The 18,571-nt window shown below is 40.0% G+C and overlaps 1 protein-coding gene across 4 annotated transcripts in view; it reads left to right on the top strand.

Moving 5' to 3' along the window:
- Positions 1-18,571, top strand: part of pcsk6 (proprotein convertase subtilisin/kexin type 6) — a 91,499-nt gene that overhangs the window by 3,410 nt on the left and 69,518 nt on the right. For all 4 annotated transcript variants that reach the window (XM_053635606.1, XM_053635605.1, XM_053635607.1 and 1 more), the window contains 4 exons: positions 2,331-2,435; positions 5,706-5,816; positions 8,515-8,658; positions 9,704-9,780. In XM_053635606.1, coding sequence (XP_053491581.1) covers positions 2,331-2,435; positions 5,706-5,816; positions 8,515-8,658; positions 9,704-9,780 — 437 coding nt within the window. The remainder of the gene's footprint in view (positions 1-2,330; positions 2,436-5,705; positions 5,817-8,514; positions 8,659-9,703; positions 9,781-18,571) is intronic.

Raw genomic sequence — 18,571 nt, 5'->3', positions numbered from 1 at the left:
CTTCTGTACTAAAGACCTTTATTACAGGAAAGTGTAGGAATTAAAGCAAAAAATAATTACTTTATTAGGTAAGGTAAGGAATGTCACAATTTCTGACACTAATTAATGGGGAGAATTTAGAAAGACGTTATGTTTTTACAGTGGTTAGGAACAGGATGACATTGAAATTATTTCCTGTATATCTCAATGTGTAACACCGTACAATAATCATGATTATTGAGCAATATTCATGGCAATGTTCATGTTTATTACCACTGATTTATATACATTTGAATGGCTGCAGTTTTCATGGAGTAACCCAATGCATTTTACACCCGACTGAAGAGGTGCTGTGTCCGTCATGCCACCATGTCATTCAAATTGCCTTTACACTGGACATCTACAGCACACAGTGTGGGTATTTCAAATACATGCACAATAAGCATGTTTTTGAGCTGCATAGTCATGGTTTCCAGCTACAGGGAATGTTTAGCCCTTAAAATGGGGACACTGGTTAAAAAAGGTTGAGAACCCTGGCTTAATGTGTTCAATGAGAGAAATGTTCAGGTAAAAAAAAAATCTATGGCTCTACTAAAAAGCCTGAATATTACTGTACACATTTAAATATTGAGCCTAATAGTCTGTGGAATTTACTATGCAATTAAAGGGGTCACTGTCTGCAAAAAATTTGAGGACCCCTGAGTTAGTGAACATAGAGGCAGTAAAACTAGATGTAAGATACTTAACTGGTTCTTAAGCACCCCTGTGACAGTGTACATGGCTATAAAACAGCAGAGATAACACCAAGGAGGGATGAGAGATTCGGGATGGAAGATTTCCTCTTTCAGTTACCCTTCATAAAGACCATATGACACACTCGATAACTCAGTTTGCGGCTTAAAATTTTTAATGGGTGGAATGGTGGTGTAGTAGGTAGTGTTGATGCCTCAGAGCTTCAGGGTGCCCAGTTTGATCTCTCAAAAACATGCTGGTGACTATAAATCGCAACTATAAGTGTGAAATTGTGTTTTGCATGGTACCCTGCACTGGACTCATGTCCTATCAAGGGAATATTCCAACTTTTCCCCCAATGTATCACTTCACAATAATTAGACAAAATTGGCAAACATGCAAAAACATACCCCCAAAACAAAATGCAACTACACACTTATTCCTAGCAAGTTATTCATGTATTCATCTTAAACACATGTAATTCAGTTGCTCCAGTGGAACTAATAGGAAATGTATGTAGATACAACACTGGCAAATGTACTGTAAGTATGGAACCTTTGGGGTTTCTTGAGAGGTTAAGCTTTAAAATGCAGTTAACACCATTTGGATGATCATCAGAGTCAAGAAAGATGCAGCTGGTTATGTAAATCATCGCTGACTCCATGTGTGGCTAATTCCTGAATCCTAGCCCAGCTTTTCGAAGTTGCGAATTTGAAATTCCATATTTATGTGATGGACAGCTTTGGTATGCCACAACGTGCAGGAAAGAATATCTGTCTACTAGTCTGTTTATCTTCTTTGTAGGAGGCATGGTAAGATGTCTAGACATGTGTGCTCTTCTGTGAAATGTGATTTCTTTATATTCAAAATCAGCTTCAAATTCACGTGTTTTAAACCGTGAGTCTTCCTGCTTTATAGATGTGTATTCTATATGACAGGACATTTAAGATGCCTCGAGAGCTCACAGCAACGCTTCCTCCCCCATCTCAAGTCACAGTGTGGAGGTTTTTAACATTCTGTTATAGCATAAAAGGATTTCTGTTTCGCGAGTTGTTGCTTATAGCATGTAGATCTCCGCAGAGTAGAATGTACATGAGCGGAACATCACGCTGAAGACTAGCGAGCAAATTCAGAAAGAAATTCAGCAAAAAAGAGAATATGATCTCAGTCTGTACACACTGATGGAAAGGCGCTTTGCCAGTCGCACATGTGCACACATTCCTGCCTACACTTTTAGCCATTTTGTCTGGAGTGCATTATTTAACATCACAAGCTTTCTGATGGAGGAGAACTTGTATTTTTGGACCAGATACATTATATTACTTTAGCTAACTAACACCAGAATGTCAGCCCAAGATGTTATAAAGTGCATTAAACTATCAGAAAAAGCTCATACTTGCTGGACTTCACACCACCCACTGATTGCAATATGCAAACTTATATATTTTTTGTATTACTGTACTTTTAGAATGTACTTTTTGAGTCAGCGTCTTGAGATATCTGTTAATTAGTTATAACACCATTTTTTTTGGAAAGCAGGTTTTTTTTTTGTCAGGACTAATTTCCTTTACCTCACTGCTACTTTTTGTGTAACTGTTTTTTTTTTTTTTTGCTCTCAGATTGGCGGTCTGGAGGACCACTACCATTTCCATCACAGTCATGTGGTGCGTAGATCTACCTTTGCTTCCAGGGGCACACACAGTTTCATTCACATGGACCCCAAGGTGAGTCATCTCTTTCCCAGACCCCATGCAATCTCTCATCTTTCACTTTGCACCCCTTTTCTTATTCCGCACCTATAAATGCAGCTCCAGGCTCCTTAAAATGACAGGGAAATGGGCATCCACTTATCCATAGCTTTATTTGACAGTGCAGCCAGGCATTCAGAGCTAAGCTGTTTCCCAGGGGCCAGAAGTTGCCTCTCTCCTGCCAAGATTATCTCCTCCTGACAGCCAGACTCTCAGGAGCAATAAAACTTGAGGTGCTGCTCAGTTGGTGAGCAGCTTTGCAAAACCTCTCTGATCATATCATGCACATAGCTTGGAGTCGTGTGGAAAATACTCAGTAAACAATTTCATTGATGTCAAGTTTCAGGCTAGAGGCTTGGGCTGCTTCATTGCTGAATGTAGCCGTTAACCACACTCAACATCCATATTTACATCCTGTTGTTGTCGCCAGTGGTTTTATCTAACACGGCTGGGATAACGGGATATAGAACGTGCCTACTGTATAAATAGAGTTAGTACCTGTTTGCAGTTCCATGGTTTCATACATTCTGCAGCTTGATGACTGTGAGAAACTGTGTTTCCTCGCTTTGTTTGAAATGAACGATAGCATCGGTTGCACACCGGAAACTGATACTAGCTTCCCTCTCTTTTCCTCTCAACGAGTCGGGGCGGAGCTAAACTTGTTAAATTGAGCTAATCTTCTGTAGTTTTTCCCGTGTGCTTGTAGGCGTTCCTCTTCTTCTTCACCACTTGTGGACCGACTAAAACACTTGTGCGTATTTGTTGCCCCCATCAGGTCCGGAAGAATTGCAACCTCGTTACTTTCGTTACAGTCGATAGCAACGGAAATGCAGAAAAACAAGTACCGTCACGTTTTAAGAATGCTGGTACCGACTTGGTACCGAAGTATCGGTTCTCGTGACATCCATAGATTGATGGCTTGCCTGTTAGGACAGATTTGGTAGCTATCACAAACCAGGTTTCCATACAAGGGAGATTATGTTCAAATGTTTTGACAACAGAAATTACATTTATAGGTAATATTTAACAAATATTTTAACTTTAGAGGATACTTTGCAAAAACAGGGTGAAAATCTATAGTGGAAACTTAGGTTAAATGTATATGGGTAGAAAGAGTAAAGAATGATATATTATTCTTAAAATGTAGGCTTCCTGTTTAAATCATTATGGGCCAATGCGAGAGGAGTCATACACAGAGTATTATTTATAATCCTCGATTCGTGGCTTTATTTGAAATATAATTAGAAACAGTTATCTTTTGGAGGGCAAAAAGATTTGGAGTGGGTATTCCCTCTGCACACACACACACACACACACACACACACACACAACATTATTTATTTATTTGTTTATTTATTTTACTTGAGGTTGAATCAGTTTATGTACTGAGTGGGTAGTTTACTGCTTTGGCATTGACCCTATCAAGGAAGCTGAATCTGACTCGTTTCAGTGAGTTGACTGTGCATCGATGGTAATGTCGAAACACATTGCGCTTGGCTGGGGGATATGGATCTTGGCTCAGAAATTAATCTGGCCCAAGCTCATAGGTCTAGACAGCTAGCTGGTCATAAACACCCAGTACTTTGGATGACTACTAAGCACAGCAAAAATCCCAGAAAGCAGTCGGAGTTACTATAATTTCTGTAACAAATTAACGATCTAGGAGGGTCTATCAGGTAATGATGACCTCCACGAGTTCCATCAGCATCTGGAGATCTGGTTCTGCCCCTGCCAGCTTGCATGCACCTATGACAGACTCAAAGCAAGATGTGATAGTCACACCAAAGATGGCTGTGGATGAGTAGGATTACAGCATGCAAGTCATCACATAACAGCTGTGATGGCAGGTTTTCCTTATCAGACTACAAGGACTTCATTGACATCTTAGTTCTGGTATGCATCTGAGTGCCTCTCATCTACTCTGTGGGAAAGGACCAAGACAAGGCCCAAGAAAGTCTGAAGAATCTTGCAGAGCACACACCTGGAGGGCAAGGGATGGCAATGGGCAATTTTCAGCCAAGAACTTTGCTTATTTGAAGAAGACTACATCAGTTCAGTAGGTCCTGATGACAATTTCACAGGGAGAAAATACACAATAGTTCCATCGCCAACTGTCAGCTTTTTCAGGGTCCAAGGCCTTGTCAATCTCAGACTCCAACAGTTCAATTCAACTGTGGCAGTTTTTGTCCAATTTTATATCTGAGAAGGTTCTGCAGTTCCTTTCATTTCATATGCTGTGGGTGGCAGATGTATATCAAATCTGTGAATTTATAGGAGAGCTTCATAACACCAATGCAGGTCACACACTTCATTGGCATGAAGATGGATTCACTGAGAATGATAACTATCCCATCACCATGGCATGTAGTGGATATAATTTATCCAGTACGAAACCACCAGGTTCAGCCAAGGTGCCACGTGTTATATTTGTGTCTGCTGGGGTTGCTCATACTGATCCTTATGAGTCTTTTGCGTGTCTTTGAAAATACTTAAACTTGAGGAGTTGCATGCTCTGGCCTTAAGCTTGCTTTGTATGTGTTGGTCACCGGATGACTCCTTGTTGTACCTGGTATGAGGCTTGTGGTTTTTTTTTATTTATTTTTTTTATTAGACTGCAGCCATTCAATCCTCAGACCAGCTGTTTATTTGCTATGGGGTAAAACATATGGTTGCTCCATTGTCTAAGCAGATGTGAGCCATCTATGGTCATCACCATAGCCTGTAGATGAGCTGACTGGTTCTTACTCCTAATTATTTAAAAAGTTTACAACTCCAGGAATTCTGTGCTGCCACTACCTGGGCGTCATCATGCACCTGCCCCAGATTTTACAAAGTTATCATTGCCCCTCCCAGTGGTGTGAGTCATCTCTGAGCACCTAAGTTAGTAAGTACTGTTCCACATGGCATTGTTGGCAGATGTTATCTGATGCCCGTCCTGGTTAGGAGGAGTGAAATAGAATGCTAGTTATACATGTTTGGATCCTGCACTAATATTGGCTTGAAGGTTCTAGGGAATGTACTCGGATGTTAGTGGTATTTATGACAAATACTGTGTCATACGTTCACTATGTGACTTTGTTGTACTATCTCTGAATGCATGCACACATGCACAAGGGTTCATTCAGGTGTTGTACAATACCCCTGGGGGTTATGCAGGGTTTCAACATTTCATAAAGGTCTATTCTTTGCAATATGATTCTAAATTGTTTTATCTGTTACACATGACGTTTGGGTTTGTTTTCTCAGGTGGACTGGATCCAGCAGCAGATAGTAAAGTCTCGAGTCAAACGCTATGCCCGGAGCGACTCCAACTTCATCTATTTCAATGATCCCAAGTGGTCAAACATGTGGTATATTGTAAGTAGTTTATTTATAACAAATATATTGCAGACTATATCCAATGCACAGTTGTGTATTTCTCCTTTTTTTTTTTTTAAACTACTTTAAGTTGTTAGCTGAGTATGTGGTTCCTAGGACTAATATTGATTTACATGATTCTTTTTTTCTTCTTCTTTTTTTAATATTAAAGGGGTAGTTTATACATTTTAGAGCCTTCTGCTACCCATGACACAATATATAATTAAAATATTGAGAAGCCTTTCCTCTGTTTACCAACTCTTAAAATTTCAACAGCACTTATAATGTATGTGCAGCATATGCTAATGTTTGTACCCTTATGTTTCAGTAGGTGTGGGAGTGCTCATTTTGGCCTCCATCTGTTTGCATCTCTTTCCTACCTAACGTATTTCTTAAACAAATTCAAACTTACCTATTGCTCACAAGCACATACACTTTGCTTCACAGAAAAGTTTCTGATATACTAATATTACCCAGTTTAATATCCAGTGTCTCTAAATAAATAACTGAATGAATGGTAAGAAAGGCCCATTGTAGTATATTAAGTAAGCACTGTAACCAGACTCCATATTAAAAAATTCAGCTGACAGAACTATTTCCCCTGATTTTGCCTTACAGGGATGTACAGCATATCCCAGAAAGCAATAAGGCAATTACAGAAACAAACAGCAGTCACCACAGTGTCATAATGCATATTATATTTTATGCTAGGTCTGGGGGATATGATATCTGAATCACAATATACAGTAGTACTATTACTTTTCACTGGTATCGTCAGGTGTGAGTGTTTTTATAGGTCCACTGATAATTAGTGTAGCAAGTGAGTAAATATTTTCCATGATTATTCATGTCTCTACTGGTTTGTTTGCACTTATTTTGTCATATGAACAGTGTGACAGAAAAAGTGAGACAAACACATATTTTTAGTAGCGAAGAACCTCTGTTTGTTTTGCTAATAATTTTTTCTGCCTAAATGTAAATTTCTGGATTGCCCCTGTTCTTTCTAGGACACTCTTAGTATTAGAGCTGAGCACAGCAACTTTATATAGGATTGCTATACAAAGCTCGACAGCCATTATCTGTTTAGAATGTCAACAGCCGGAGTGCACAAGTCAATTTTAAAAAGGTTGATGAACAAATCTAACCTTTTGTATCTCTGCATTCCTGTAAGCTTTTGTGTTTATGTGTATAGCTCAGCTAAAATGTCCCTTTACTATTGTGATAAAAAAAAAAAACCCAGGACAATATGTAATATTGTCTTCCAGCAACCTTCACACTGTAATTTTGGGCCAAACAAAAAATGATAAATGAGATTCTTATGTACAAGTATTTTTTTCTCTTTTTTTTCTATTCATTTATTTTTTAATTAAATGTTTGTGGAAACGTGTGCCCAAAAATACAGTCTTATCTCAAGACAAGCCACATACATATATTCTCCTTTACAAACACAGAATGATTAAAGATGTATAAATGGATATTGTTTATATAGTGAGTGCATCATGTCAGAAATCAATTCAATATAGCAGTTATACATTGGAATTTATCCCTTGTAACTGGTTTCACACAATACAAGTGAAGATTGATGAACGTGAATGTTTACAGAGATTAGTTATCATGGTTAATATGTTTCTTTCAAGTGTTATTATTGTGGTATGTGCCATTGCTTTTATTAAAATCATCCAAAGTAGACAAACCAAAGAGATTAGGCAATTATCAAAATGAGGGAGCGGCAGAAAGGCGGGTGATGGGCAAACAGGCATAAAATAGAACAAACAGTGAGGGCAATCAGGAAAGAAACAGAGGTAAAATTTAAGTAGACTAAACAGGGAATGCAGAAGGCTCAGAAATGTCAAAGGCAAATGCTGGAGCGAGACTTTACAAAGACTGAATGAAATTCCAGGTTATTTAAAGAGTAGTTCAGTAGCTACAGTAAGTACTCTTAGCTTAGTTACACACAGCAGCTTGGGGATAACATTGCATACTATTCCATCCCATCTTCCCATGACTCATATCCATATCTCATTAGTCTAGCTTCAGAGTTCTACTATTAAAATTACGCAGTCCCTTATCATACCAGTATGAACTAAACACATGGTCAGCATTCACAAATGGTCCTTGACCATGCTCTGGATATTTAAATGTTCTTCCGTATATTTACAAATTAATCCAGATATTCATAATGTACTGAATGTCATGCCAGTGTTTCCCATAGCTGAAGACTACAACTCCCATGATCCTCATCCCGTGACCTTATCTCAGGGCCTTTCCCTCTTGCATTTACTTGATTACTAATGCTTGTTTGCAATCGCACTACTCCCTTTAAATAACCTGAATTCTCAGTGTTACTTTGCTAAGTCTTTGCCAAAGGTGAGTTCAAGCCTTTGTTAGCTGCCTGTTTTGATCAGTGTTTTGACCATCGTCTGCTCACATGGAACTGATTTAGGTTTGTCTAGCTTATTCCTGTTTATCAATGGCTTGTCGATTCGTCTGCCTTCCATTTCTGAGTATTGCCGAGCCTGGTTTTTTTTTTTTTTTTTGCTACACTGATTTATTAAAATGAGAAAACCTGCACTTGTGTTTGTCTGCAAGCTTTATGACACTGAATTGAATCCACATGTATGTATCATAGTTATAAAGACTTCTCTGTATCGTTGAAATCCGGAGTCACTTCAAATAGACCCTCTGCTATTTTTTCCAGCACTGCAGTGATAAAAACAGCCGGTGTCGCTCCGAAATGAACATCCTTGCAGCCTGGCAGCGTGGATATACAGGCCGAAATGTTGTCATCACCATCTTAGATGATGGGATAGAGAGGAACCATCCTGATCTGGCCCAAAACTATGTGAGCAGCTTCCTGCTACTTTTATAGTGCACTTTAATGGCACAAGTTTTTACAACCTATGAAATGTTTCTAATAAGGTGCCATTTTCTCTTGCTTCCCTTTTAACACATTGAAATAAAATGATTGTTCTGCAATTAAACAATATCACACGGAACAAGAGTGCTGTTGTACTGAATATCAGTACTGCTGTGATTTAGCCATAGGTAATCACAGCCATGCTGATATTGAGTACAACAGCACTCTCGCGATTGTGTTATTGCCTTTATACAACAGTTCTAGAAACAAGAAATTAATATCAAGTAACTGATATTTCAGACATAATATGGGCAAATATTTTGTTTATTTTTGCTCCATCAATGAAAATAGCTCCCAAAGAAGCCACAGCTGGATAGAGCCTTGTGTGTTGCCATGCCAACACACAGGCTGGCTGACAGCCCATAGTACAAACTATGGGCTGTCAGTCAGCCTGTGTTTCGGTGTAACAAACTATTGCTAGAATTGCAATTTTATGTAGTGAACACAGACAAGTAGAGTGATACACTAAATATAAGCACTCTTGGAATGCCGCTTGAACAACCTAATTAGTGGACCTGAACCGACTGTTGTATAAGAGAAAAAAAATGATAATTTCTTTTACTATACACTAACTGAAATTTTGCTGTAGATCAAGTAAATTTCTACCCATATGCACTTATATATTTCTTTGGGATGTGCAAACAGTGCTAGACACACCTTAATGTTGATTTTAGAAAGCACAATCAGCGCAAGCGGGTTTATTGCTGTGCTTCCTTCTGGCTTCGCAGGATGTAACCTTGCCATAAATACATTTCATTTTTTCACGTGGCACTTTGGATTACTGTGATAAGTTATGGCCTGTGTAGGGCCCAATTTATTACCTTCTCTGTAATAGTGCGAAAAATGAGAGATGACCCAAATGGGACGAAAGCCTGAGTGGTATAAAATGATATATATTTATTTATTTCCCTGTTTATGGCTGATGCCGGAGGTGATTTGTTTGGTTCTTTTCCTTCTCGCTTGCACCCAGGACCAGCTGGCCAGCTATGATGTCAATGGTAACGACCATGACCCGATGCCACGTTATGACTCCAGCAATGAGAACAAGTGAGTGGCATGCTATGTTGAATTCAACAGAAATTTCGCTGCATTTCAAATATTAACACACTGTCAGCAAAAGGAATTGGGGTCTCAATTGGGTTCTGGTGTCAAGAGAATTTTTGCACTTTTTAGACCCTTACATTTATTGTCTGATGCTGGTTTCTTTAGATTTGTAGTGAAGCTACTATTTTGCTAACAGTGGTGGAGGTTTGTCCCACCAAAATCTTTTTCATAAATATATCCTCAAATTTTCATTTAGCTGCTATTTAGACTACATAAAGAGAAGAGACAATCCTTGTGCTGGCTGGTATGGAAGCCATTATGTTTTGTCCTGTGTAGTGCACATATTTAGGGAATAGCAAGCGTATCCTTGGATGTGATCACTAGGACCATAGAAATATCTACAAAAAAGCTTTCAGTTTTGCGAAACATGCCTGTGCAGTAGACAGAGCAACCTACTGTAAACAAATGTTTTTCACAATTTTCACATCATTCTTTGCAGATTTTACCAGTGGTTTGAAAACTGTTTAAAAATATCAGATGGCAATCCATCTTATATTCATATTTCTGTTTATTTACAGTTACATTTATTCATTTAACAGACCCCTTTTATACAAAGCGACTTACAAATTAGGAAATACAAGCAAAGCGATATATCAAGCAGAGAACTATATAAGTAGGGCCACTATACAGGATTTTTAATTGAGTTCTAGAGAAGCAAAGTGCGCAGAGTAAGTTTAGATTTAGATTTCCCTTATTGAAGTACATTGGAGCCTGGTCTGGAATGACTAGAAATAACTGCCTGGAAGTCATGGTAAAATATCAGTTAAGTTGACTGATTTTTATAAAATAGTAGGGATGTTGTAAAATGTTGTAAAATGTCACTAATCTAAACATAAGCACACTCCTGTTTTCAAAGCCATAATGTGTCCTAAATCACATCGGTAAGTCTGTGTGCCATTTGTTTCAAACTGGATAATCTTAAGTAAATTGTAGCAGTGTACTGTACTTTTGAGGAAACAAATTTGATGGAAAAGAACTAAACAATTGTGTAGCCATAAATTTATTTCTGAATTTTTGATTATATAGACATCCACTACTTGTTAGAAATAGTACATTAGCCTCATACCTTTAGTGTAAAACTAAAGAAGCAAACATCAGACACCAAACAGGTCTACACCTAACAACTACAACTGAGGTAAGGGGAAAATTAGCTAAAGTATTATTCAGATGGGTTCAGATTTCCAGACATATGTTAAGTAAAGTTACTGGAGGACATCTTTAGTAATTATAGTTGATTTGCCTAGGATAAGCAATGACTGTATAAATCACATATATGGGAATGTCTTAATGATGTACATATATTTATTACACTGGAAGTGATATATGTACTACATACACCTCATATTAATGCAAACTGATTGTTTTTACCTTTATTATAAGCACTTGTTATAGGGCTGTAAGGGCTGCCTGCAAGTCGTGCTTATCATTAATAGGTTGCATGGACATAACGTATACATTGGGGTAAATAAGTACTGAACGCGTGAACATTACTTTCAGTAAATATATTTCCAATGAGGTTATTCCCATAAAATTTTCAGCAGACTTTGGTATTAACTCAAGAAATCCACCGATATAAAGAAATCCAAACATTAAAATCCATAAATGAAGTTATGTGTAATAAAGAGGAATGACACAGGAAAAAAGTATTGAACACACTAACTGAAATTTATTTAGTACTTAGTGGAGAAGCCTTTGTTTGTAATGACAGCTTCAAGACACTTCCTGTATGAAGAAATTAATCGGCCGCAGTATTCAGGTGTGATTTTGGCCCATTCTTCTAAATATATTGTCTTTAAATCTTGTTCAATTGGATTCACTCAGGTGATTGACTGGGCCATTCTAACGCCTTGATTTTTCTTCTCTGAAACCAATTGAGAGTTTCCTTTGCTATATGCTTTGGATCATTGTCCTGCTTGAAGGTCCACACACGTCTCATCTTCATCCTGGTGGATGGCAGCAGATTCTTCTCAAGAATCTTCCGGTAAAGGTCTCCATTCATCGTTCCTTCAATTATATGAAGTCTGCCAGTACCATGCGCTGAAAAACAGCCCCACACCATGATGCTTTCACCTCCAAACTTCACTGTTGGTATAGTGTTTTAAGGGTGATGTGCAGTGCCATTTCTTCTCCAAACATGGTGTGTAGTATGATAGCCAAAAAGTTCAATTTTGCTCTCGTCTGATCAGATTACACTCTCTGGGTATTTCATAGGCTTGTCCAAATGAGTTATAGCAAACTTTAAATGAGCTTCGACATGCCTTTTCTTTAGTAATGGAGTCTTGCGGGGTGAGCGTGAGCAGTGGAGTGCATTGCCTATTGTTTTCTCTGTGATGATTGTACCTACTGCCTCCAGGTGTTTCTGGAGCTCTTTCCGAGTGGTCCTTGGCTCTTGGGCTACTCTTCTGACTATTCTTCTGACTCCCTGGTCAGAACGCGAGGAACTCCTGTGCGTGGCCGGTTGATGACAGAGTGATGTTGCTTCCACTTGTGGATAATGGCCCCAATGGTGCTTACTGGAGGATTCAGAAGTTTTGGAATATGTCTGTATCTGATTCCATCAATATGTTTAGCAGCAATAAGGTTGCGAAGGTCTTGTGAGAGCGCTTTGCTTTTACCCATCATTAAATGTTTCAAATGTGACACCTTAGTAATGAAAAGCCTTTTTATAGACCATCAGTTTACTAACCCAGCTGATATTAATTTGCACTGATAGGAGGTATGATTGCTTCTTAACTACTTTTGGATTTCAGCTGGTTCCTTGCCTTACCTTGCCTTGGAGAACTGCTTTTTTTTAGTGTGTTCAATACTTTTTCCTGTGTCATTCAACTATATTACACATAACTTTATTTATGAACTTTAATGTTGTGAATTCTTTATATTTCCAAATTTCTTGAGTTAATACCGAAGTCTGGTGAATAACCTAATTGAAAATTATATTTACTGAAGAAAATGTTGATGCGTTTAATACTTATTTCCCCATCTGTATGTAGGCTGTGCCTATGCTAGAAACCTGTTAACTTATATAAAACTCCTGGAAGCATTGATTCTCAGACAACTGTTTTTCAACACTGTTTATATTTTATTGTTCTGCATTTTTAACTCAGCTAATACTTGGTTTCAGTTTGGTTACAGTGGGAGATGATAGGAAAGACAATAGCAGACGTGTCTGGAAATCTTATCCTGTCTGAATAGTACTTGCACTGAATAAAAAGCTTCTTTTCATTTCAATCCAGTTTTATTTGTATAGCGCTTTTAACAATGAACATTGTCACAAAGCAACTTTACAGAAATCTGGATATTACATTTTAATTTAAATGTATCCCTAGGGAGCAACGGTTTTCCAATAGGACATAACAGTGTCTTTACTCACATGTCAATACAGATGGGATATATGTACAGTATATTATGTAGCGTTACTTCTATATGTCCCTTTAAATTACTCACATGACAGATTCTGACTGGACTAAAATCCCAGGCATACACCAGTAATAATTGCATTACCCCACCCAGCATGTAAAACTAATCCAGCCCGAATAGGTTTTAAAATACAAGGCTTAAAATGTTTTCTGCCAAACCATTTCTTTAAATGATTAGTGCTTGGTGGAAGTCCTATTTCACTTTGCTTCCTGTAAATGCTTGTTTTGTCAGCAGCAGTATGTGTGAAGCTGTCATATTCATTTAGGTCGGCAGATCCGACATTAACAAGCTCTGTGCCTTCAGTGATGACACTCCAATCTATATGTGTGAAGAGATGTCAAATCCCAAATGTCTCAACTCAAAACTATTCCACTTTCATAGTGTAGTTTTTAAATTTTTTTTTTCATCTATAACTAGTGAGGCATGTTTTGTTGTCAAGGTAAGGCACGGAAGTCATCCAAATCATGAGGGATTGAGAAAGGCTGGGGTTTTAATTGAAAACGGCTTCGCTCATCAATAAACACCTGAATTAACGTCTGTTCTTGTTTGTCCCGCCTCATGTTTACAAATCATCTCTGCGCTACACCTGCAGAGAGAGCTGAGGCGAAACTTCAATTGAAACTTCTTCTCTGTCTTGATTTTTGAATGTGCAACAGTTTGAGATTCTCAATTAATTTTCCTGTTCACGCTTAGAGCTCTAATCTGTGCAGAATTGAATGAGCCTGTTGGAGCAGAAGAAGTATGGGGAAAATCAATTAAAAGAGTGCTTAAGTGTGCAAGTTTAGGTGCTGCAGAGACTGCGACTGAAAATACTAGCACCAGAGAGAGAAGGATAACAAGAGAGATGTAGAGAATGACAGATGTAGATGTGTTAGTACTGTTTTAGGCCTAGGGAAGTAATAGTTCCTTTATTATTTACTTCCTAGGTATGCATACACACACACACACACACACACACACACACACACACACACACCCTATTAACCTATTCCTAATGGTCTGATGAATTCCAAGGCATTGTGAAGTTATGCTGTGGTTAACTCAGAAGTGGGAAGTTGGAACTTGGAATAACGTCATTTTCGAGCCTTCGTGCCATTGAGCTACAGAGGGGAAAAAACTTTAGGCTGCTTATATAGTCTCAGTTCTCTGATAACAGGAGTGAGATATCTCACTTTGGCAAATGCCTCGGGCATGACCGATCCTGGAAGCACCAAAAACACCACGTCTGTCAGTTGACAGACCAATCACAGCCATGATGAAGGAGTCCTGCCTCCCTAACATATAAAACGCTGCTGAAGGTCCCTGCCCCATTCTCAGCATACAGTATCTCTTCTCCGTGCAACTGCAAGGAGGGAAGTGTGGTGAGATACCTCACTTCTGTTATCAGAGAACCGGCGTTACGTAGGTAACCTAAAGATCTCTTTCAAACATTCATTCGGTATCTCACTATGGAATATAAATTGTGTTCCAAATGACTATCCACTTGTACTATGCACTATACACTCTGATGTCTAGTGTATAAAATTTAGATGGGTAGTCTCGTCTCAAATGGCACACTTTCGGTATTGTATTAACCGGAAGTATATGCTGTTTCCCAGTCGAGGGTAAATTACGTCAAACACACATAATGCGTTGGTGCTAGCAGTAGCGAAATAGGCAAACAGATAACAAAAATGAATTGCTACATTTTACTGTTTGTTAATGTTTCGTTTTATGTCCAACAAGACCTCGGTCACCATCAACGTATGAGGGGGAAAACATTGTGTTTTTTATTTAACTCACGCTTAGGACCTAATGAGTGAGTGACGGTTCTGTAACATCCAGCCTATAAAATCAGACCAAAGTGTGAGGCGATGCCCAATTTTCCACTGCACAAATATCCTGGACTGAAATACCCTTGAACGGTGCCCAACAAGTGGCCATGCCTCTGGTAAAATGGGCCCTCAGACCCTCTGGAGATTCAAGCCCCATGCTATTAGGCGCTGGCGTGAATAAGTTTACCCCTATGAGAATCAGCCTACGAGATGAAAAGTTGTTTACTTTTCCTCAGTGCTTTGGTTTTGTCCATATAATGATGTAGAGCACAAAATGGGCACAAGCAATGAAGCCACTCCTCCTCCGATGAGGAAAAAGGTGGCAAATGAAAAGCCAGTAAATCCACCGGTTTGCAGATGAGAGCTGACTCGCTTAACTTTGGCACAAATGCTGGATTGCTCTTGAGAGTCACTCTTGAGAAATCCAAAGCAAAACACATACACAAAATATGTACTGACAAAGCATTGTATTAGTATCAACCCCTACATGACATGCAGATATCGCAGCAAGATAAACTTTAATGGTAGAGAAGGCTCTGCCTTTATCCAAAAGTTCCTGCAGAAAACACAACACATCCACCACAGAACAAAGGAAATGAACAATGCATATTTTCGCACACCATTGCTCAAATCTACTCCATTTCCGACCATATGCACAGCACGTTGAAGCCGCTCTTGTGCTCTGGGTTATTTCAATCCCTGTTGGCGGCAAGCCCAAAACGCATAAGTTTAGCCTCTCATGGGCCAGGCCCAGAGAGCCATTTTGTCTGGGGTAGGGTGAAAAATCTCCCCTCGCACCTGCAAGAGAAGATCCCTGTGTAACCGGAGAGGCTAGGGCTGGTTGTACAAGAGCTGAATTATCTCCATTAGCCATAACTTTCCCAGCCAATTCGGGGTGATCAGTATTACTGACTGACCACTTTCCCTTACTCTTCTTAGAGTTGGTACGATCAGATTCAGTGGAGGAAATATGTAAAGCCATGCAGAGGTGCTCCAGAGCATCCACACCCATAGGCACACCATCTCTCACCAGAGAGAAGAATAGAGGGCAATGAGTGTTTTTGTAAGATTCGAAGAGATCTAGGGCAGCTCGGCCGAACCTCTCCCACAACTGGCTCACCACCTGAGGAGAGAGAGTCCATTCTCTCAGAGGGTTCCCTCTGGACAGAAGGTCCTCTCCAACATTCATCATGCCCGGGACATGCATCGCCCGCAATGAATGAAAATGCCTCATTCTCCACACAATCAGTTTCCAGGTTGCGGAGCTGAGGAGAGCATGTGCCCCTCTAATGATTTATATAAGCACCACCACTGTGTTATCTGATCTGATCAAAACGTGGTGGTTCCACAGAAACTTCACAAAATGTTTCAATGCCAGAAACACTGACAGTTTTAGGAAGTTTATATATGCATTCTGAAGCAAGGTGGGCCATATTCTGCCCTCGCACACAGTGCCCCATCCTGTGAGCAATGCATCCATTATCGCTACCTTTCTCGGAGAAACTGCCCTAGCAGAGTCGCAGATTCAAGAAACGAGCGACCTCTCCAGTAACGGAGAGCGTGAATGCAGAGTGATGATACTATCACTTTTCTGTTGAGGTGGCATTTTGGACACAAACACTGCGCCGCTGTCTAGCGCTGAAACTTTCTCGTTCACAACAGTCCCAATGGAATGACCAAGACTGTCGAGGCCAACAGCCCCAGAAGACGTAAGCATAGTCTGAATGGGACCTTCCTCCCTTCCTGAAAAAGGGTTAAACTGCCAAGAATTGTCCTGATGCGCTCCTCTGATAGAAATGCTTGATTACAGATCTGAGTTCAGTCTGCGGTGTTAGAGCCTCTTTGACACATTTGCTGAACACTCTCGGGGCTAATGAGAGCCTGAAAGGAACCGTCAAAAAAATTTATAGGCTGTATCTCGATAGGAAAACCTGAGGAATTTTCTATGTGCTGAGTAAATGCCTATGTGGAAATATGCGTCCTTCAGAATGACTGACATAAACCAATCTTTGGGACGAATAAAATGAAAGCACTTTGAGCGTGAGCAATTTTGAACTTGTACTTTCTGAGGTGTACGTTGAGGTTCCATAACTCTATAATGGGATGGAGACCTCCCACTCTCTTGAGAATGACAAAGTAACAGGTGTAGAATCTCTGACCACTGTCCTCTGGCGGCACTATCCGAATTGCTCTTTTGCTCAATAAAGAGGTTATTTCTTCCTCTAAAATTTGAGATGAATCCCCTTCTGCTGTTGACCTTAACATACTGTTAAAAAGTGGTGGTTTTACAGCAAATTACAGTTTATTGTGGATAATAATAAACACACCAGGGGGAACTGGTGCCAACACTGCAACTGAACTGGTCAAAAAAGAATATTGGACAGTTTCCCTTGTCCAACACCTTCTCTTGGCAGGAGGGGGATAACAACAGATATTCCGCAAGTGCTATTGCTCGTCCTTTCATCTTGGGCAGAAGAACAAATTAGGTAGCCCGCCATTTTGCCACTCCACGAGTGTTGGCCTGGTCGGTGTGTAGCTGCTGCTGGCGCAATGGAAGGTTTTCCCCTCTGCTGAAATGGCTTAGTCTCTGACTGCTGAGTCAGTGCCGGAGGTCTGGGGCTCCTAAAACTGCCCACTCCTAAGTGTGGGTTTGAAACTGCAATAACGCAGCTCTCTTCCCAGGGAGCCAGGTTTGGTGTCCCCGCATCCATTTGCCTCATCATCTCCTCCATGAGTTCCACTTGATAAGCAGTGAGGAGAGAGGTGGCATTAAGCCCTCACTGCCAAGGCTGAAGATCGGTAGATTTTCTGGTAAACCGTGGCTGTTAAGCAATCAGAACGCCCTTGCAGCAAAGCTGAGGCAGAAGAAAATGCTGTCCTAGGGAGGAGATGATAAGCCACTGACAGTTAAATTGGAGGGTGATTTGACATCCCTATGTGCTCCGTATTGTGCACGTCCAGTCTGGAAAATCCTTTAACAGGAACCCTGTGTGAAAAGCCTTTATCCCAGAAAGGTTTCATCTCTGAAACACATTGTTGTTGGCCAGGGCACGTGACAGAAGTCTCTTACTATCCTAAAGATCTCTCTCCGCTCCCTGGCCCGCTGTTACGACGGCCATTCAATACAGAGTCTTTCCGCTGCCCTCCGGCACATTTCATTAAAGTCGAGCTCTGCCTGAACCGAGCGAGCGATGAGGGAGACCCATCGCTCAATGCACTGCCTGGCCGAGAGATATTTGGTGGGAGGATCACATCGTCTTCATCCTCCTCTCCCTCCTTCTCTAATAGATGTGTGATAGCCTCGTCATCGACATCCTCCTCCTCGCCTTCACCAGCTAAGGTGTTTAATCCAAAGAGGGGAGGCAGCTCAGGGGAGACCTCGTCCATTAATTCACCCCAACTGCATGACACGGGTCAGTAGTGTAATTGCAGAGGGTCCGTGGGAAAGTTTTATAAATGTTTAAATAACATTATATATGAAGGCACCAATGATAAAACGATCA

Source organism: Ictalurus furcatus, chromosome 10, assembly GCF_023375685.1.
Source record: "Ictalurus furcatus strain D&B chromosome 10, Billie_1.0, whole genome shotgun sequence".
In the NCBI taxonomy this organism is placed as follows: Eukaryota; Metazoa; Chordata; class Actinopteri; order Siluriformes; family Ictaluridae; genus Ictalurus; species Ictalurus furcatus.
This window is presented reverse-complemented; position numbering and strand designations above follow the sequence as displayed.